Source organism: Chiloscyllium plagiosum, chromosome 6 (assembly GCF_004010195.1).
Source record: "Chiloscyllium plagiosum isolate BGI_BamShark_2017 chromosome 6, ASM401019v2, whole genome shotgun sequence".
Lineage (NCBI taxonomy): Eukaryota > Metazoa > Chordata > Chondrichthyes > Orectolobiformes > Hemiscylliidae > Chiloscyllium > Chiloscyllium plagiosum.
The window spans coordinates 102,777,242-102,798,146 of NC_057715.1; the positions used below are offsets into that span (position 1 = coordinate 102,777,242).

A 20,905-nucleotide genomic window follows, 5' to 3' on the forward strand; every position below is an offset into this window, starting at 1 on the left:
GGAAAGTGGAGCTGAGATTGAGATGAGTTCAGCGGTGAGGGGCTGAATTGCCTATTCCTCCAATTACTTCTTATGTAGGGGTAGTGTCTTCACTCAGAGGATTATAAATCATTGGAATTCTCTATCCCAGTGAACTTGTGGGGTCATACAGCACTAAAACACACTCAGCCATGCTGACCAAATTTCCCAAACTAGTCCCATTGCCTGTGTTTGACCCATAAATGTCTAAATCTTTCCTGTTCATGTATCTGTCTAAATGCCTTTTAAACATTGTAATTGTACCTGCATCTACCACTTCTTCTGGCAGTTCATTCCACGTACAAACCACCCTCTATGTCCCTTTTACATCTTACTCCACTCACCTTAAAATTATGCCCTCTAGTTTTGAACTCCCTTACCCTTGGGAAAAGACCTTTGCTAGTCACCTCATCAATGACCCTCATGATTTTACAAACATCTAAAGTCATCACTCAACCTCCTACACTCCAGCGAAAAGGTCCCAGCCTATCCAGCCTCTCTTTATAACTCAAAACCTCCAGTCCCAGTAACACCCTTGTTAATCTTCTGTACCCTTTCCAATTTAATAATATCCTTCCTGTGATAGGATGAGCAGAACTGTACATGGCACTCCAAAAGTAGCCTCATTAATGTCCCGCACAACTGCAACATGACATCCCAACTCCTAAATTCAATGGTCTGAACAATGAAGACAAATATACCAAACGCCTTCTTTACCACTCTGTCTACCTGTGATGCAACTTTCAGTGAACTATGATTGTTCTGTCTTTGAGTAAATCAAAGAATTAAATCGAAAGATGCTTGAGCATCAAGGGATTTGATGACCATGGTGTCCAGGCAGGAGAGTGGAGCTGATGTCTAGACATAATTTTGTTGAATAAAGGACAGTAGTTCAAATTCTATTCTTAGAGAGAAGAGAGATTTACACAGTGTAAGGAATCATACCTTTCCAGAATCTAATACATTTTAGGCTAAACATTTTTCCTTCAAATGAGAGACAATGGTCTTTGCACAAACCGTTCGATGATTATTAAATTGCTTTAAACTGATTACATATCGTGCTTGCTTAGATTGGCCTGTGGAAACATAATGACCTAATATAAACTATGTGCTAGCTCCATCACATTCAATACATTGTCTTAATGTCAAAATTAATGTTCACTTCTATACAGATAAATAATTTCTCTTTATTATTTATCATGACATGTTCCAATTTTTTATCAATAGTCGCCCAATGTACATCTGCAGTTTTTACATTTCCTTCTTGACTGTGGGTTTTTAGTCTAACTACACCACAAAGTGCTTCATTGTAACATTGGCCATTTAAGTTACATATTATCATGCAGGAACCATTCAGCTTAATGTCAATCCACAAGCAGAAGCACACTGTGTAATATTATTATCATCTAGGGTCTCGCAGGGATGTCTGAGACCAAATGGAAACAGCAAAGAGGCGATGGTTACATGTTAATTAAAGGATAATTGGGTGAACACTTGACGGTTATGGGGAACAAGTAATCAGTGGAGTTGGAGTTTGTAGCGCGTGAGCTGAAATAAAAAAGTATATGAATTGACTCTGTCTAATCAGCATTTGACCTCTGATATTTAACAAATATCACAGGGTTACCAGAAAAGGTGCAACCTGCAAGTGCTGAGTACCTTTAAAATTATAACATCATAAAATAACATTTTTCCAGAAGTCTGTAAAAGGGAATCTGGTACCCCTCTCAGTTTGATCAGAGTCGGGGAGGTGGTGATGTAGTGGTAATATTACTTGGCTAGTAATCCAGCAATCTGGACTAACATTCTGAGAATGTGGCCTCCAATTCCATTTGTCACTTGTCATAGAAATCCATTTTGGTTCCCAGCATTTAAAAGGCATCTTGATGGGTATATGAATAGGAAGGGATTTGGGCCTAATGCTGGCATTAGGGACTAGATTGTTTAGGATATCTTGTCGGCATGGACGAGTTGGACAAAAGGATCTGTTTCCGTCCTGTACATCTCTATGACTGTATGACTAATGTCCTTTGGGGAAGCAAGTCCACTATCCTTACCTAGTCTGTCTCCATGGGCTCCAGACTCAAAACAATAGAGTTGACTCTTAACTGCCCCTTGGGGAAACTACGGATAGGCAATAAGTGCTGAATTAGCCAGCAACTCCCACATCCAATCGACAAATTTTTAAAAATAGAATCACAGACATCTTATGGCACAGTAGGAGGCCATCCAGCCTAATGTGCCTGCACTGGCTGTTCAAACAAGCACCATTTTTAGTGGCAATCTCTAGCACATTCTTGGATTTCTTTTTAATACAATCATAGAATTCCTATAGTGTGGAAGCTGGCCATTTGGCCCACTGTGTCCACACCGACCCTCCGAACAGCATCCCACCCAGACCCAACCCACCTAACCTATAAGATGGAGTTGTATTCAATGGCATTTAGAAGGTTAAAGTTTTTTTTAAGAATCCCCGCAGTTTGGAAACAGATCCTTCGGCCCAACACAAATCCACGCCGAGCCTATGAAGAGTAACCCTCCCAGACCGATTCCCTCTACCCTGATTTATCCCTGACTAATACACCTAACTTCCACATCCCTGAACACTATGGGCAACTTAGCACAGCCAATTCACCCAACCCGCACATCTTTGCACTGTGGGAGGAAACCGGACCACCTGGAGGAAACCCACGCAGACACGGGGAGAATGGGCAAACTCCACACAGACAGTCACCCGAGGCAGGAATCGAACCCCAGTCCCTGGCGCTGTGAGGCAGCAGTGCTAACCACTGAGCGACCATACTGCCCTAGAGCATTATTAGAATTTTATTAGAACATTATTGTTTATTGCAAGGGGAATTGAATATAGAGATAGGGAGGTTACACTTCATTGATACAGTGCCTTTGTCAGACAACATCTGGAATATTGTGCACATTATTGTTTGCCTTATTCAAAGAAGGACATAAATATGTTGGAAACAGTTTTCAGAGAAGATTTATCAGACTAATACCTGGAATGGAGATGTTATGCTATGAGGAAAGAGAACTGTGATATGAACAGCTAGATTTGTCTCTATTGAAGTTTGGAAGCCTGATTGAAATCAGATCCTGAGGAGCCTTTACAGGGGTATATGGAAAAGATGCTTGCTCTTTTGGAAGAATTTAGGACTGAGGTCACGATTTAAAAATCAGCACCTGTGTGTTTAAAACAGAAATGGGTGAGACTTTGCTAATTAGGGGCTTTGGAACCCTTCTTCAAAGGTGGTGGATACAAAGTCTCTACATATTTTTAAGGTTGGGTAGATAGATGCTTGATAAGCAAGAGGGTGAAAGGTGGTTGGGTCAGGAATGTGGGTAAACAATGATAGACCTTTAGAATTCTCTTTCACAAACAATATTGATGGTACATCAATTGTTAAATGTAAATCTGAAACTGGTAGCTTCCTATTCACCAAGATATGAAGGGATATGGGGAAAAAAGGACTGATTTTTGGTGTTAGGTTGCCACATTAGAGCTAATTGTTATTAATTTGCTTGGAAGGGCCAAGCCCCCTTCCTGCTGCTAGAATTACATGTGAGACAATCTAGTTTACTGAATTTGCTTATGCCAAGGGTGTGTTTTGGGGAAGCAGTATAGGGTGCAGTGACACTTCTTCAGAACTACTTGAGTAGAGTACAATAATTGTTGGACCTGAGCACCTTCTCCCAAGTCCTTACTCCAACCTCCACACACCAGGCCTTGTCATCAGATGGGCTGCTTGCACAAACAACCCATTGTCTGCGACCCATGACCCCATTAGCAGCTATTCATTCTCCCAGGCTGGCCTTTAACCATTCCTTTATCTGCCCAACTGTTTTTCTCTCTCTCTCTGGGCTCCATCTTCACCCACCGTTTATTCCTCTCCACTCCCCCTACCCCACCTAAAACATTAACACTGTGTCACTCCACAGATGCTGCCAGACCTGCTGAGCTTTTCTAGCAACTTCTGTTTTTGTTTCTGGTTTCCAGCATTTGCAAATCTTTGAGTTTTTTTTTGTTTAACCAATTCAAACTTCAATCGACTCCTCAAATCCATGCCCCACACCAACCCCTCCATTTCCCCCCTCCGGAGAATAGACAAATATAGCTACAGCAGTGAAGAAATTTCACTACAGCACAGAACAAGTACCTTATGGTTACTGGTGTGAAGATAAGCATTGTGGTGACATTGTCCAAGAAAGCTGACAGAATGGCAGCAATGAGGCACAGAATGACGATCATGGTCCAGATTCTTCCTCTAGACAGTTGGTAAGCCTGGAAAATAACAAAATATTCTCCTTATTTACAGCACTGTAGAACCATAAAAGGGTGCTGTCTTTAATGTCCCTGTAATGTATATGAATTATTATATTTCAATGAACTAATTTTCAGAATATGTTCTTCAGTGATTTTGCAAATGCATAGAAAAGTCTTTGTCAGTAGCAATTTGTAGAACAACATACATAATTACTTATTTTCTAAGAAAGTAGGATGCAATACGAATAACAAGTTTTGTTAAACTTTTCATGTGACCTGACACAGATGAAAATTACAGCAGCAAACTGGCAATATGGCTCTTTCTGGATACATGTGAGGTAAGACAATAACACCAATGCACGTCCAATGACCAAAAGAATACAGGACTGCATGGTCAACAGATAACAGCTACTGTGTGATCTATAACAGCTTCTAATGTGACAATACTATGGCTTTGCGAAGTGTATTTTGTCCTGTTTTGTTTGAAAGAAAGGGTGAGAGAGAGGTGCTGAGCAGCCTACTCAGAGCCACTAAATGGTTTGTAAGGTCTTGGGGTTTTTTTTCTAAATGTTGGAACAATAGAAGCAGTTCTGAATGGGTTGGGTCACAGAACCAGAATGTTTAGTTTTAGTTTTTCACTTGGAGCAGCTGTGCGGTCTTGAAGATGGATGTGGAAGCTAATTTTCTTCTCTCAGTTACAGCTAAAAGCTGGGGGTTGTATTCCTGCTGCTAGAATTACATGTGAGACAATCTAGTTTACTGAATTTGCTTATGCCAAGGGTGTCTTTTGGGGATGTTATTAATCGGAAGAGTTCCTGTTTAGTAGTTGAATAAGCTATTACTCTGTTAAGTTTTCCAATAGAGTTTTTATTCCAATTTCTTCTTTCTTTTGTTGTATTTTTAACAAAAACTGTATGAATAAAGTTAAAAATCACACCACCAGGTTATATTGCAACACGTTTATTTGGAAGCACTAGCTTTCGAAGCGCTGCTCCTTCATCAGGTGTATGAGTATAGTTTGCGTTGCTTCAAGCCTGGTAGTTTGACCAATCGAATTGCGTCTGGAATGCAGTGCCTGGCACTTGCTTTTAAAATAAAATCTTAAGGTTTAGGCTAGCTTCTTAATATATATTGAGGTGGTTTGGTCTGGTCCATAATACTAATTAGGTGTAACGTGCCTCACTGATAACTCATTCATATTGGTCCAGATCTTGCTGTCAAAGTAATAATAAAATTTATTAATATTCTCCATTTTATTAATGGGTAAATGTGCCAGCAATTTGTGGTGAGGTGGAGACACCCCATGCATTCTAAATCACCATAAAACTACAAGTTTCATAAAAATGCAACATTTTTCTTTTTCTCTTTCAGAGAATATGTCCATCATTGACATGACCGTCGTTTATTGCCTTTTCTTAATTACCCTTGCACTGAGTAGTTTACTAGGCCATTTCACAGGTCACTTTAGAGTCAACCATATTGCTGTGGGTCTAGAGTCACATATAAGCCAGACTGAGTAAAAACAGCAGATTTCCTTTTCTAGAAAGGATGTTAGTGAGTGTAATGGAAAATTAACAAAATTAACATTTACTCTGAAATCCATTTACTCCGAAATCTGAAAGACAATGCTTTACTAAATTTAAAACTTTCTGACACTTTGCAACTTTGCTGAAGTCTGCAGCCAAGGGACAGCTTGTCTCTGCGGAACTTTGTAAACATTCAAACTGGCCTTGTGAGCAGTTGATTTCAGAGTTGAGCAAAGAAAAACAGAAGAACTGTCATGTCCGAGACCAGGGGATGAGAGAATAATAACTTGAGTTTTCCCAGTCTTTGCCCTTGAGAGTGTGATAAGAAACAGTATAAGACGAGTATCTGAATTATGCTCAGGGCCCTTGCACAAGGCATTTCTGTCAAGTGCATGTGGTCCCTCTGCAATGCAGAGGTTAAAAAAAGTTAACAAAGCTTTTTGGTTGCTCTTGCTAATAGTTGAGTCGAGTCCATTTAATTTCCACGACAGTGAGCCAGGTGGATTTTCATGACAATTGATAACAATTTCCTGATCACTGGGATGAGATGAGCTTAAGAAGTCCAAGGCCATGATGAAATTTAAATTTCTTCAGTGATGTAATTTGAAGTCAAATCCCCAAGGCATAGTGTGAGTCTCCAGATCATTAAACCAGCAACATTACCACCACCTCCCAAATGCTTGCTGCAAAAATACAGGACGCTACTTATAAATGACTAGATCTATGCCACGGCCATGCCACTGAACCTGTCTGGTCTAAAATGGAATAAAGTGATCTGCAAAGCCTCACAGCTTACAATTCCAGCAGCAGCTTACAGGCAAAACCATTTTCAAGCTGGATGTTCAGTGGAAAAATCTAACTAATGGGGTGCACTGTGAGATACCCAACTCCACCAAAAGCTGGGTTATTGTCCCAATTTGAAACTATTCCAGAATATGCAGAAACTTCTGGAAGCTGTTTTTAGAATACGTTTGTTTCAATTAACACACAAAAATGAAATAAGAAAATTAAAATGCAGTTTTTTTTTTCTTTTGGCCATCTCTTTGTCTCATGACTAGAGACATTACAATTATGTCATGTTTGGTTGATTATTTTCCTTTTCTTGTAATAGTGTTAATTACTGGAAAGCACGAATTGGAATTGAATTAAAGCTAACTGCTGATAGCAGGCTCATATTATTCACAGGCCAAGCTTCCCAGACTTCAGTGCTAAATGCAATTACCTTTTACTTACAGATTTCAAGCCAAAGCATCCCCAGTCGCAACATAACTCTTTATCAATGTCTCTGAGTAGCATAGGGACCACTTTGAAAGTTCAGAGAACTATTTCAAATGATTACCTCTAATACGGTTAAGTAATAAAGCAGCCCACAGCAGCCTACGGAAGCAGTTGGACAATATCCAGATTTCAGTCAACAAGTGGCCAGTAATATTCATATCACGTAGAATATTACATTTTCACATAACAGTAGCTCAATGACAGCATTTCCCCAGCCTTCAACATCATGAAAATTAGTGAGTGTTGTGCCATCAATATCTTATCACTGATTAATCGTTTAACTGAACCAGTCACCTTAGCACATGGGATCAAGAGCCCATCACCGGTAGGGTACCCTGTCATGGTTGGCTTCTCAGTTGGCTCCCCAAAGCTTCAACAACAACAAGACAGAGGTCAGGAATTTGACAAAATACTCATCACTTCTCAGGATGAATGCAGCCATATCAGTACTCAGATACGTTCACACCATCCAGGATGCAACAGTCGCGCCTGCTAATTGCCTCTATTACCACCCACTTCTTCACTACTACAGCAGATATGACCAGCAGGAACCCACAAAAGATCACTGTATTAACACTTCCTGTGGTGTTAGTCTCTGAAAGGTTTAATGCCAAGGAGTGTCTTAAACACCAATGACAATGATGATGACATCATACAGACTTGGGGGCAAAAACAGCTTAGGAAGTCGAAAAGGAATGTCTTTCCTTCTGTGTCTTCAATAGCCTCTGTAACAATCTCTAACACATTAACATCACTTGTTCATAGCTCTTAACATGCAATAAACTACACCATGTTTAAGTCTTTTTGTTAGACCAGCAAGTGATTTTCTGCTATCACACTGGTCTAAGCAGGTCCTGTAGAACCTCACCAGAAAAGTGGATGGTGACAGAAGATCTACTAGATGGTTAATGTAGCATGCAGTGTCAAGGAGTCATCCAACAACAGGTGCCTCTAGCTACCACCCAAATAGCACGAAGAGACATGTCCCAGGAATACCATTCTCAACAAATTGCACACCAGCCCCACTTTGACATAAACCTACATTCAATCACTCTCACTAAGTCAATATTCTAGAAGTCCCAACCACACAGCATTGTCTGAATACCATCACGATATGTACTGCAGCAGCTAAACAGTCAAATGGACAACTAGAAATGAATGAAAAAGTACAGAGTCTCAGCCATATCAATTTCCCGAGAACAAATCAGTATTTTTCAACTTTCATTACAGTCTGCCAACTCTTAAAATATTGATCTCTACGCAGTAGGATGAGATGCAATGGACAATAAATGTAGAACTGCTGATAGACAAAATTTAGTGTGCATTTTTAATCTTTATAGTTTGAAATCCTTAGTTTACCAACAAAATTTAACAAACTCATTGATTCTTGTGTGAGAAATCCAATGCTGAGTGCACTAAAAGGATGAAATCGAAAGAATCTTATTCCAAATTATTTATTAATGATGCAGAGGGTATATATGTTTGTGTAAAAGTGTTTTCCATCCAGCCATGTATTAGGCAAGGGCAGAAGTAGATGGGTCCCATGTACCCAATGCCTTGACAAAATAGTTCTTCAACATTTTATTATTTAGGCTACATTAGTAACACCAATGGAATTGTAGCAATGATAGGAGGGGGAAAACTGGCAGAATAGAAATAATGAGCAGAGAAAAACATTGTACAGCAGTCTAGAGAAAAGACATTGATCTGAAAATACTCTACAGACAACAGAAATTACATCCAGGTACACATGAAACTTTGTCTCTTACATACGAGCAAACAAATAGGCCATTCAGCCCGTCGAGTGCTCTGCCATTAAACAAGATCCTGGCTGATTGATTTGTGTTTCTGATTCTGCATTACCATTTGCACCAGATAAACTTGCCTAACAAGAATCTAACCACTAAAATAAAACAATTGCAAATGCCTGAGATCTGAAACAAAAACCGTAAGTGTTGGAGAAATGCAACAGGTCTGCCAGCATCTCCAGAGAGAAAAACAGAGTTAACGTTTCAACTCCAGCGAGTCCTTCATTAGAACACAGTTTCTCCAGCATTTGGTTTTTGTTTAAGAATCTCTCCGCCTCTGTCTCATAAAATACTCAATAATCTCACCTCCACCACTCCTGAGGCCCAGAGGTCTAAAGTATAAAGCCCTTTGAATGAAAACGTTTCTCATCTCAGTCCTGAGTGGGCGACCCCAAACTGCATTCACAAGAGAAAACCTCCTTTCCATGACTGCTTTGTCAACAACATGCAGGATATTATACATTTTAATCAGGTCACCTCTCACTCTTCTAAATTCCAGCAGAGATATGCCCGACCTGGCCTACCTATCCCCATTAGGTATCCCATTAATTCCACCTATTAATCCAGTAAACCTCCTCCAAACCACTTCAAACATATTTACGCACTTCCCTGAATAAGGAGATCAGGTAGAGGTATTGCAACTTGTGTAAAAAAAGCCGTAAACAAAATTGTATAGCCCTGAGAGAAGCCATTCAGTCCATTTTGCTTGTGCCAGCACTTCGAAAGAACTATCTAATTAGACCTACTCCCCTGCTCTTTTCCCCATCACCCAGAATTTAGTTTCTTTTCAAGCAGACATTCAATTCCCTTTGGAAAGTTATCTTTGAATCCGCTTGCAAAATCATTTCAGGCGGTGCATGCCAGATCACCACATCAAAAGAAGTTCTCTTCATTTACTCCCTCTCATTCTTACATCACTCAGTTCCCGCCTCAGGCAACTGACTGCATGGAGTTTGCACATTCTCCCCGTATCTGCGTGGGTTTCCTCCGGGTGCTCCGGTTTCCTCCCACAATCCAAAAACGTGCAGGTTAGGTGAATTGGCCATGCTAAATTGCCCGTAGTGTTAGGTGTAGGGGAATGGGTCTGGGTCTGCTTCAGCGGGTCGGTGTGGACTTGTTGGGCCAAAGGGCCTGTTTCCACACTGTAAGTAATCTAATCTAATCTAATCTAATCTAAACTACCTTAAATCTGTTTCCTTTGATTACTGACCCTATTGGTAGTAGAAACAGTTTCTCCTTACTTACACTATCAAAACGCTTCAAACTTTTGAGCATCTACTGGCAGGGAGATTTGCTAGAGCTGCTCGGGAGGATTTAAACTAGTGAGGGTAGTGGGGGAGGGGAGTGAGGGGGAGCATGGAAATAGTGAGGAAAGAGATCAATCTGAGACTGGTTCAGGTGGGAAAGGGAGCAAGTCAAACAGTCAGGGCAGGCAGGGACAAGGTAGGACTGATAAATTAAACTGCATTTACTTCAATGCAAGAGGCTGAACAGGAAGGCAGATGAACTCAGGGCATGGTTAGGAACATGGGACTGGGATATCTAGCAATTACAGAAACATGGCTCAGGGATGGACAGCACTGGCAACTTAATGTTCCAGGATACAAATGTTATAGGAAGGATATAAAGGGAGGGGCAAGAGAAGAGGGGAAGTGTTGTTTTTAATAAGGGATAGCATTACAGCTGTACTGAGGGAGAATATTCCCAGAAATACATCCGGGGAAGTTATTTGGGTGGAACTGAAAAATAAGAAAGGGATGATGATCACCTTATTGGGATTGTATTATAGACCCCCCCAAAAGTCAGAGGGAAATTGAGAAACAAATTTGTAAGGAGATTTCAGTTATCTGTAAGAATAATAGGGTTATGGTAGGGGATTTTAACTTTCCAAACATAGACTGGGACTGCCATATTGTTAAGGGTTTCGATGGAGAGAAACTTGTTAAGTGTGTACAAGAAAATTTTCTGATTCAGTATGTGAATGTACCTGCTAGAGAAGGTGCAAAACTTGACCTACTCTTGGGAAATAAGGCAGGCGGGTGACTGAGGTGTCAGTGGGAGAGCACTTTGGGGCCAGCGACCATAATTCTATTAGTTTTCAAATAGTGATGGAAAAGGATTGGCCAGATCTAACAGTTGAAGGTCTAAATTGGAGGAAGGGCAATTTTGATGGTATTAGGCAAGAACTTTCAAAAGCTGTTTGGGGGCAGGTAAAGCAACAGCCGGAAAATGGGAAGTCTTCAGAAATGAGATAATGAGAATCCAGAGACTGTACATTTCTGTTAGGGTGAAAGGAAAGGCTGGTAGGTGCGGGGAATGCTGGATGACTAAAGAAGTTGAGGGTTTGGTTAAGGAAAAGAAGGAATCATCAGTTAGGAATAGATAGGATAGACTGAGTGAATCCTTAGAAGAGTATAAAGGCAGTAAGATTATGCTTAAGAGGGAAATCAGGAGGGCAAAAAGGGGACATGAGATAGCTTTGGCAAATAGAGTGAAGGAGAATGCAAAGGGTTTTTACAAATACATGAAGGACAATAGGGTAACTAGGGAGAGAATAAGGCCCCTCAAAGATCAGCAAAGTGGCCTTTGTGTGAAGCCGCAGGAGATGGGGGAGATACTAAACAAGCATTTTGCATCATTGTTTACTGTGGAGAAGGACATGGAAGATTAGAATGTAGGGAAATAGATGGTGACATCTTGAAAAATGTCCATATTACAGAGGAGGAACTACTGGATGTCTTGAAACACGTAAAAGTGGAAAAATCCCAAGGACCTGATCAAGTTTACCTAAAACTCTGTGGAAAATGAGGGAAGTGATTGCTGGGCCCTTTGCAGAGATAGTTGTATCATCGATAGTCACAGGTGATGTGCTGGAAGACTGGAGGTTGGCTAACGTGGTACCACTATTTAGGAAAGGTGGTAAGGAAAAGCCAGGGAACTATAGACCGGTGAGCCAGATGTCAGTGGTGGGCAAGTTGTTGGAGGCAATCCTGAGGAACACAATTTACATGCATTTGGAAATGCAAGACTGATTAGGGATAGTCAGCATGGCTTTGTGCATGGGAAATCATGTCTCACAACACTTGATTGAATTTTGGAGACTGATAAGCAAGGTTAGATCTCATGGAATACAGGAAGATCTAGCTACAGAACTGGCTTGAAGGTAGAAGGGTGGTGGTGGAAGGTTGCTTTTCAGACTGGAGGCCTGTGGCCAGTGGAGTACCATAAGGATCGGTGCTGGGTCCACTACTTTTCATCATTTATATAAATGATTTGGATATGAACATTGGAGGTATAGTTAGTAAGTTTGTAGATGATACGAAAATTGAAGGTACGATGGACAGCGAAGGAGGTTCCCTCAGATTACAACGGGATCTTGATCAGAAGGGCCAATGGGCTGAGGATTGGCAGATGGAGTTTAATTTTGAAAAACACAAGGTGCTGCATTTTGGGAAAATAAATCTTAGCAGGACGTATACACTTAATGGTAAGATCCTAGGGAGTGTTGCTGAACAAACAGACCTTGGAGTGCAGGCTCATAGCTCTGTGAAAGTAGAGTCGCAGGTAGATAGGATAGTGAAGAAGGTGTTTGATATGCTTTCCTTTATTGGTCAGAGTATTGGGTACAGGAGTTGGGAGATCATGTTGTGGCTGTACAGGATATTGGTTAGGCCACTGGAGGAATATTGCGTGAAATTCTGGTCTCCTTCCTATCAGAAGGATGTTGTGAAACTTGAAAGGGTTCAGAAAAGATGTACAAGGATGTTACCAGGATTGGAGGATTTGAGCTATAGGGAGAGGCTGAATAGGCTGGGGCTGTTTTCCCTGGAGTGTCAGAGGCTGAAGAGTGACCTTATAGAGGTTTATAAAATCATGAGGAGCATGGATAGGGTAAATAGACAAGGTCTTTTCCCCAGGGTCAGGGAGTCCAGAGCGAGAGGGCACAGGTTTAGGGTGAGAGGGGAAAGATATAAAAGGGAACTAAGGAATAACGTTTTCATGCAGAGGGTGGTGTGTTTATGGAATGAGCTGCCAGAGGAAGTGGTGGAGGCTGCTACAATTACATCTGGCTGGATATATGAATAGGAAGGGTTTAGAAGGATATGGGCCAAGTGCTGGCAAACAGGAATAGATTAGGTTGGGATATCTGGTTGGCACAGATGAGCTGGATGCTGTACAGATAATGCTGTACATCTCTATGACTCTCTGACTCTATGACAGTTGAACCTGGCACTTTGGTAAGCCATCAGTGTAGATCAAGAAGCCACAATTTATGCAGAATGCAAGATTTTCAATCACTATCCTCCCTAGGAGAGAGACAGTATCTCGATTGATAGCCCAATTGTTTATACTGACCTCCTTTTCAATCAGAGATGCTTGGACATAGTTGAATCTTTCAAGGAGCCACAGGCCAGGCTTGGCATTCTAATAGCAAGTTAAGCACAGTGTGCAACTTGGCAAAGAAAATACTCATTTCACATTCCCTTCCTCACCAGGCACAAAACCAAACTTTTTCATTATTCAGCTAATTCTACATATAAAAACATCCCTTTCAAAATTTGACTTATAATTCTCTCTCTCTCCCCAGCTAATTTAAATTTCAATTAATTTATCATTCAGCATAACTATCCATTTGAGTTGCAAAATGCAATTTTAAAAGCATGCATTTAATTCAATTTATGCTTTGCCATCAATGATCGAGTTTGGATTCTTTAATGGCCAACATTAATTTGACAACATTAAGGCACAAGAACCAAAAAGCATAAATTATTCCTTCATGAAAGGAAAATGATGCAAAAGATTGGAAGGGACTTTTCAGTTTCTACTCAAATAGCACGGCTTACCATAGTTCACTTCCGATCAGCCATTAAAAGTTCAATATTTCATTGGAAAGTTTTGGTAAGCTCAGATGGGATGGCATTTCCTGTGAGTTTTTTCCAGAAGAATCAAATGCAAAGTCAGTTTTAAGATTCTCCAAATCCAAAATGAATTATAAAGAGAGACCTCCAAACCGGACTCTGTTTAAACTGGAGGAGAAGGAAAGACTGGGATCGATCTCACAAAATCCCTCAAGGTCCTACGGGAAACGGTGAGTTGAAATCTGAGGAACTGTTTATCGCAAAACTGTGAGAAATAGGACTAAGTAGTGAGTGATCTAGCTTGATGCACTGCTCAAACTTTCGTTAAGATCATGACTGATCTGAATGTAACCTTAAGTCCCTTTTTCTGTGTGTCCCAATAACCCTCGACTTGCTCAAAAATCTGTCCAATTCAGCCTTGGATATATCCAGTGACCCAGTCTCCAGTGCTCTCTGTGAAAGAGAAATTCACGGACTCACCTCAGAGCCCCCTGATTTTTACACTGTCTAGTTGCCTATTTCTAAACTCATAAGAGGGAAACATCCTCTCAGCATCTATCCTGACAAAGCTCCTTGGGGCCTTATTTGTTTTGATAGCATCACCTCTCATTCTGTTACAGTCCAATGAGTATTGACACACCCTTTCCTCAGTGGATAATCTTTTCATCCCACGAATCAGTCTAGAGACCCTTCTCTTTTCCAATGCAAGTATTTTTTCCTTAAAAAGCCAAAACTGTATATAGTATACTAAGTACAGTCTCACCAATCCCTACTTAGTTGTATCAACACTTGCCTAATTTTAAACTTCAGGCCATTTGCAACAGAGGCCAATATCCTATTTCTTTGTGCGTCAAATAAGTCATTTTGGTCTCAAAACATTAACCCTGTTGTTCTCTCCAGAGATGTTACCCAGCCTTCTGGGTTTCCCTCGAATTTTCTGTTTTATTTCAGATCTCCACCTCAGCAATATTTTGTTTTTATTCCAACATTTTATTTGCGTTCCCACTCATCTGTATACCTGCATGCTAACATTTTGTTCATTGACACCCAACTCCCTCTGTACAGCATTCTGCAATCTTGTTCCATTTAAATAATATTGTACTCCACTTACCAAAGAAGATTACACTCCTTCTCACGTCTCAATCTATAATCTCTTTGCAGTCGTTGGCTCCTCCTCAAACCTTGCTTTCCGAGCTATATTTGCAATGTCAGCAAATTCGACTGCAATGCAGTCAGTGCCTTTATGCAAGCGAGTAACATACATTGAAAATAACTGAGGCCCTAACACTGATCCCTGTGGAACTTCACGAGTTGTAGTTTGTCAACCTAAACATTTCGTATTTGGTCTGATTCTTTATCTCCTGTTTGTTCTTCGGAACTAAAGGGGACTAGAAAATGATGCTTTTACGCTGTTGACAAAGGGGGAGGAGGACTGAGTGAAACAGATGGTGAGGATGTCCAGAGTAAAACACAGGGAGTGTCCATGACAGTAGAGGAGTGATGATAGTTGCAAACTATATGCTAAGGGTAAATGTGAATATAGAGGAACCTCGATTATCCGGCATTCGATTAACCGAATTTCGGATGATCCAAGCGAGATCCTGATGTGCGGATGACTATGTTGTCCAGCATTGATTATCTGGCATTCGGTTAACTGAGCAAAATACTCCCCGCCCGTGTCCTTTGAATAATCGAGATTCCTCTGTAGTTAAAAATAGTTCAGCTCTGCTGAGAACAAACCCATACGAAACAAGACACTGGGTTGGGGAAGGGCTGTGGGGGAGGGAGAGGGGGGTAAACTTCATTCTCTGAAGTCACTGAACTTAGTGCCAAGTCCTGAAGACTAAAGCACAAATGTTTCAGCCTGTAGGACTCAACACTTCAGTGATCAACAACTTCAAAGCATAAACATTGCCCCCCTATTTTCAATACATCCCTTCCCCGCAGCCTCTGTTGCTTTTTCTGTCTCTATTTTAGATCTCGATCCTCTGCAGTTCTTTATTTTTAGGCAAATATCGCAAGGTGAAATCCTATCTGGCTTTTGAGACAATTCCACAGCAAAATCTTGAAGAGAAGTAGAACACTTGGAGCGACATGGTGGCTCAGTGGCTAGAACTGCTTATTTACAGCACCAGGGACCTGGGTTCGATTCCCATCTCAGGTGACTGTCTATGTGGTGTTTGCACATTCTCCCTGTGTTTGCATGGGTTTTCCTCTGAGTGCTCCAATTTCCTCCTGCAGTCCAAAGATGTGCAGGTTAGGTGGATTGGCCATAGTAAATTGCCGAGTGTCTAGAGATGTGTAGGCTAGGTGTGTTAGCCATGGGAAATGCAGAGCTAAGGGATAGGGTCGGAGTTGGGTCTGAGGGGGATGCTCTTCGGAGAGTCGGTGTGGACTGGATGGGCCAAATGGCCTGTTTCACACCAGAGGAATTCTAAAATTCTCCAAAAGAACAGTGCACACAGGAGTAAGAGTTTGGAAGGTGCTTTAGGTATGCAAACCCGTGACTGGTGGACTCCACCTTAATGTGATAAGAAATTCAGAAAAATAAATCAAAGATCAGAAACCGCTGTGACAGTGGATGGATATTTCATGCGTATATCATGCTTTCTTTCTGCAATCATAAGTACAGACGTTAATTTCTCTGCTATAACAGTCCTCAGATGATTGCAATAGATTCAATAATCATGTGTTTGCAGCATTGTGGGTCACTGCCTTGGTTCGGGCTGCACACCCAAGTTTGAGCTGGTAATCCAAGTGAGTAGTTTTTCAAATTGGGGTTCACAGACCCAACCCCACTTGTGGGCAACCAGCTAAGAGAAATCAAACAAGCTGTGACCAAAGACATGTTCTACTCCCAAATTACCACACTACCCAATGTGCCTCAATTCTCCTCTGCATCCTTACCACTCTCTCGATGCTCTTGTCCCCCATTCCTCTTGCTGCTGTTCTCTCCCTACTTCCCTCTGCCCCTTGCTCATGTGGTCATTATTCCACGGGCAGTTTTGATACCTTGCTGTTGACAAATTAGCTGCTGTGTTTCATACATACTTTCTAGCAATTTCAACAATGACTGACGTTTGAAATGTAAAGTGTTTTAGGGTATCCTGGGAATGCCGAAGGTACTATACAAATGCAGGTCAAGGCATTGTCAGTGGCAATTACTACAGTTCTACAACTAAGAATTCCCACCCTGAGTTACAAACCTCCTGCAACCTACAGTTTTCATCCGATGGACAGTTCCTTACCAAGCACTTAACACCCATTACAAAGCAATGTTTCCAATGCATTGTCATTTAAAGTTGTCTCCAATTAATGACACACAGCTCGCACAGAATTGATTAACTTCTGAATTCCAAGTGCTATTCAAATATAGCCAAACTCACTTCAAAAACATATAGACAAATACTATTCATAAATTCTTCCTATGCTCGCTTTGAATTTGGTGTTGCATCATTACCTTTGCTCTCAATGAAGCTTGACTCTATGTCCATTTCACAATTCTTTCTTCTTCATTTCTCTTGTTCCTGAATTAATTTTCCTGACACATTACAATTAGGCTTTTCTCAAGCATTTGTCTTGACTGTATATACATATGTCACGCAAAAAGCTGATTGGTGCAGAATTACTTTCAGACCCTTCATCACAATGGACTGAGAAATAACGTGTAGGCAAGTAAAGCACATTTGAATGTCTATTCATGCACATTAACATGTTACAAGTAATAAATTAGAATAATCTTCTGCAGATAACCAAACATATTTTAGTTAGTTTTTGTAAATATTCAGGTCCACTAGACCTGAACTCACTAATTGTATCACTCTAATAACCAATTTTTGCAGTGAAGATGCACAAGTTTACTGCCTAAATCACTTGTATTTCGATTATGAGCTTTTGTGGAAACAATACTGCATTAGTAAACAAAGACTATCTAGGAAGGGCATCCTTTTAAAAACTGATTTCCATTCTTTGGGCTGGATACTAACTCATGAAGGGAACAAGGAAACTGGTTTCCCACTGGAAGAATGGGAAGAGGAGGCTTCTCAATGATCCTGATGAACTTAATGGAAGAAGTTGACCTTTTGCCTCCACTTTCCAACTGCAAAGAGGTCTCTGGGAGCAAAGAGGCTTCTGGAGAGGTGGGCATAGGTCCTTGGGAGTGGGTAGCAGGGGAGAGAACAGTCTATGGCTCTGGGTCATCAGGGAAGCGGAGGAATAGGGAGGCGGAAAGTCAGGATCTGTATCGAGGGAGGGTAGAGCAGAGGGCGATGATGGAATGGGTTCTGACAACCATCAGGGTAAGGAGGTCAGGAACGGTCTGGTGTCAGATTTAGATGGAAAGCCTCACAGGAGATCGGAAGAGTAATGAGGAGCTTGACAGAGGTCGTGGGCAGATTGTAAGGTTCACCGAGATTAGAGGAGTTATGAGAGTAGGTAGCTGCTGCTGTGATTGATGGATTATGGTGGGGTGGGGGGTGGGTAGGTAGGGGACAGTGTCAGGGCCAGAGGATAGGTGAGGTGTTGTGGGCAGGAGTGGGGATGGAATTGGTGCTCTGGGTGGTGGGGTCGGGGTGAGGCAGTGGTCGGTGAAATAAGTAAACCGGATTCAGCGGGAAAGGCATTTACCCCATGGGAACAAGCAATCCTTGCCTCCTTTTAGACGACAGATTTTCTGAGGCCTGGAAAGTTCTGCTGCTGGCCAAGGTTAATTTGCTTTTATATATATGCCCTATTTATTTTCCTCGATGAGGGAGTGAATCTGATGTGAAGGTGGGAGAGGGTAATATTTTCCAATCAAACTGTTCAGAGATGTTATTACACACTTCTGAAGCAGGCGGGACTTGAACTTGGATTGCCCTATCCAGAGGTAAGGACACTACCACTGCGCCATAAGAGCTCTCCAAGGTTAATATTAAAATAATGGTTTAATGTGTCGCATGCAGACTCATTACAAGATTTCAATCACCTTGTGACAGAGGATTTATTGTTGATTCAGCTGACCCATCTTTTTTAAATCAGGTGTGGGCTTGTTGGGACTGCTTTGGAAGCAGAATTCAGATGTTTCGTATTTAAATTACTTACAGTGTGGAAACAGGCCCTTCGGCCCAACGAGTCCACACCAACCCTCCAAAGAGCAACCTACATTTACCCCTTCACCTAACACTATGGGCAATTTAGTGTGGCCAATTCACCTAACTTGCACATCTTTGGACTGTGGGAGGAAACTGGAGCACCCGGAGGAAACCCACGCAGACACGGGGAGAATGTGCAAACTCCACACAGACAGTTGCCCATGGCGGGAATTGAACCCGGGTCCCTGGCGCTGTGAGGCAGCAGTGCTAGCCACTGAGCCACCGTGCCGACCTCCCCCACCACCCCCGGCTCCAACTAACTTTTCTGCCTGGGGTGGTGGGGGCGTATGGAACCAGAAAGGAGACTTAAAATTCCTCTCTTTGTTTCTCTGGTTGTGTTTAATAATTCCTCAACAGTAGAAAGCTCAAGCTAAATAATGAAATGGGCAGCCCCCCCAGACTATCTCTCAGCTTTTCATATCAGAGCTGAAGGAAATAACACTTGTCTCACTCACCTTGACAGCGCAGTAATCGAAAAAGCCAGTTTCTGAAAATATTGCCACCAAAATCATCTTTAAAAAAAAGATAGCACAATGAGTGAAAGAACATTGGTTTCATCATTTGTCTTTCGATTCTACATTTTTACTCATATTTCTTGCAATTTTTCTCTGAGGTCATTTTTTTTCCTAATTTGTAAAGCGTTGACTAGCAGGTACAGGTACAGAAAATGGGAGCTGAAAATAACTGAGAGAGAGCCAGAATGCTTTTTAATGCACAGTAATCCCATCTGTCTGGTTTTAACTAACAGTAGTTCTCATACTGTGTTTGAAGGTGGAAAGGCACAGTGACCTGTACACTATTCCATCAGGACGTGAAGTGCAGAAATCATTCTGTGCTCACATTGACATAAAATCACTTTGGTTGGGATTTCTCATTTCTGCACTCACCAGTTCCTGACTTTCCTTTTGAATAGATTACGTGGGCATAAAAGCAAGAGCTGCTGATGGCAGAAGGTGATAATCTAAGTCCTTTTTAAAGGGATGTTAACATCTACTATGAGATAAAAGATCATGTTAAAAATTATATGGAAAATAACTTGAACATTGCTGAAAAGGGGGGCATGTTGCCAGAATGTTTTGTCTTAGCCCTAACCCTAATCTTAACTCATCTGGACAAATGCAGAACTGCCAAATTTCAAACAATCACAGTAATTTATAACGCACAACAAAAGGCTGCTGATTGGTTGGCAAATTGACTGATTGACCCAGGATGGACAAAGTATCAGGAGTATATGCTACCCAGGCTCCTGGATAATTGGAAAAGACACAATATCTGTTTGCATATTCCTCTAGTTTGCAGTGAAAGGCCCCTGCATATGAATGTACATTGCTTCTAGCAATCTCAAATGAATCATGTTCCAATCTTGAATGGTTAGCTGAAGTTGGTTGTTCATATAGCTATTAGCAAACTCAGGATTTTTCAGTGCTGCCCAATCACGTTGAACAGCAGACGTTTTAATTGTGTTTTGTAAGCATGACTGGGAGAGCACAGTCTGTCTCCGAATCTGCCTACAACTGAAGAGACTGTTGTTTCATTCCATCAGCCAATCTTTGGGACATACAGCTTATGTACTTGACATCACACTAGCACTGATGAAGTCCTGATGAAAGGTCCTGCCCAAAATGTTGACTCTATTGCTCCTCGGATGCTGCCTGACTTGCTGTGCTATTTTGAGTGCCACACTTTATCGAATCTGACTCTCTAGCATCTGCAGTCCTCACTGTCTCCTATCACACTGGCACTGAACTTCATACATGATGCTGCTAAATTGCACAGTGGGCAGACTACATTTCTGCACTGACGGCAGCATCCTCTTAGTGGGGAATACCATTTGCGTAACCATGGAATAGTTATGCCATGAAATGGAAAGTAACTTTGTCCAAAGGCATTGAACATTAATTTGCGAGCACCTGGCTTATGGTCAGTGCTATACTTAATTTTTACTTTTGTCCCCTTGCATATATAGGACTTGCATGTTAGCATCAGCTGTGGTTGACTGATCATGGGC

At 41.4% G+C, this 20,905-nt stretch overlaps 1 protein-coding gene across 3 annotated transcripts in view; it reads right to left on the reverse strand.

Annotated features, from left to right (window-relative positions):
• The window catches only part of oca2 (oculocutaneous albinism II), a 526,553-nt gene that overhangs the window by 269,147 nt on the left and 236,501 nt on the right, over positions 1–20,905 (reverse strand). For all 3 annotated transcript variants that reach the window (XM_043692287.1, XM_043692289.1, XM_043692288.1), the window contains exons 12-13: positions 19,353–19,409; positions 4,188–4,312 (exon numbers count right to left, since the gene is read on the reverse strand). In XM_043692287.1, the coding sequence (XP_043548222.1) occupies positions 4,188–4,312; positions 19,353–19,409 (182 nt within the window). The remainder of the gene's footprint in view (positions 1–4,187; positions 4,313–19,352; positions 19,410–20,905) is intronic.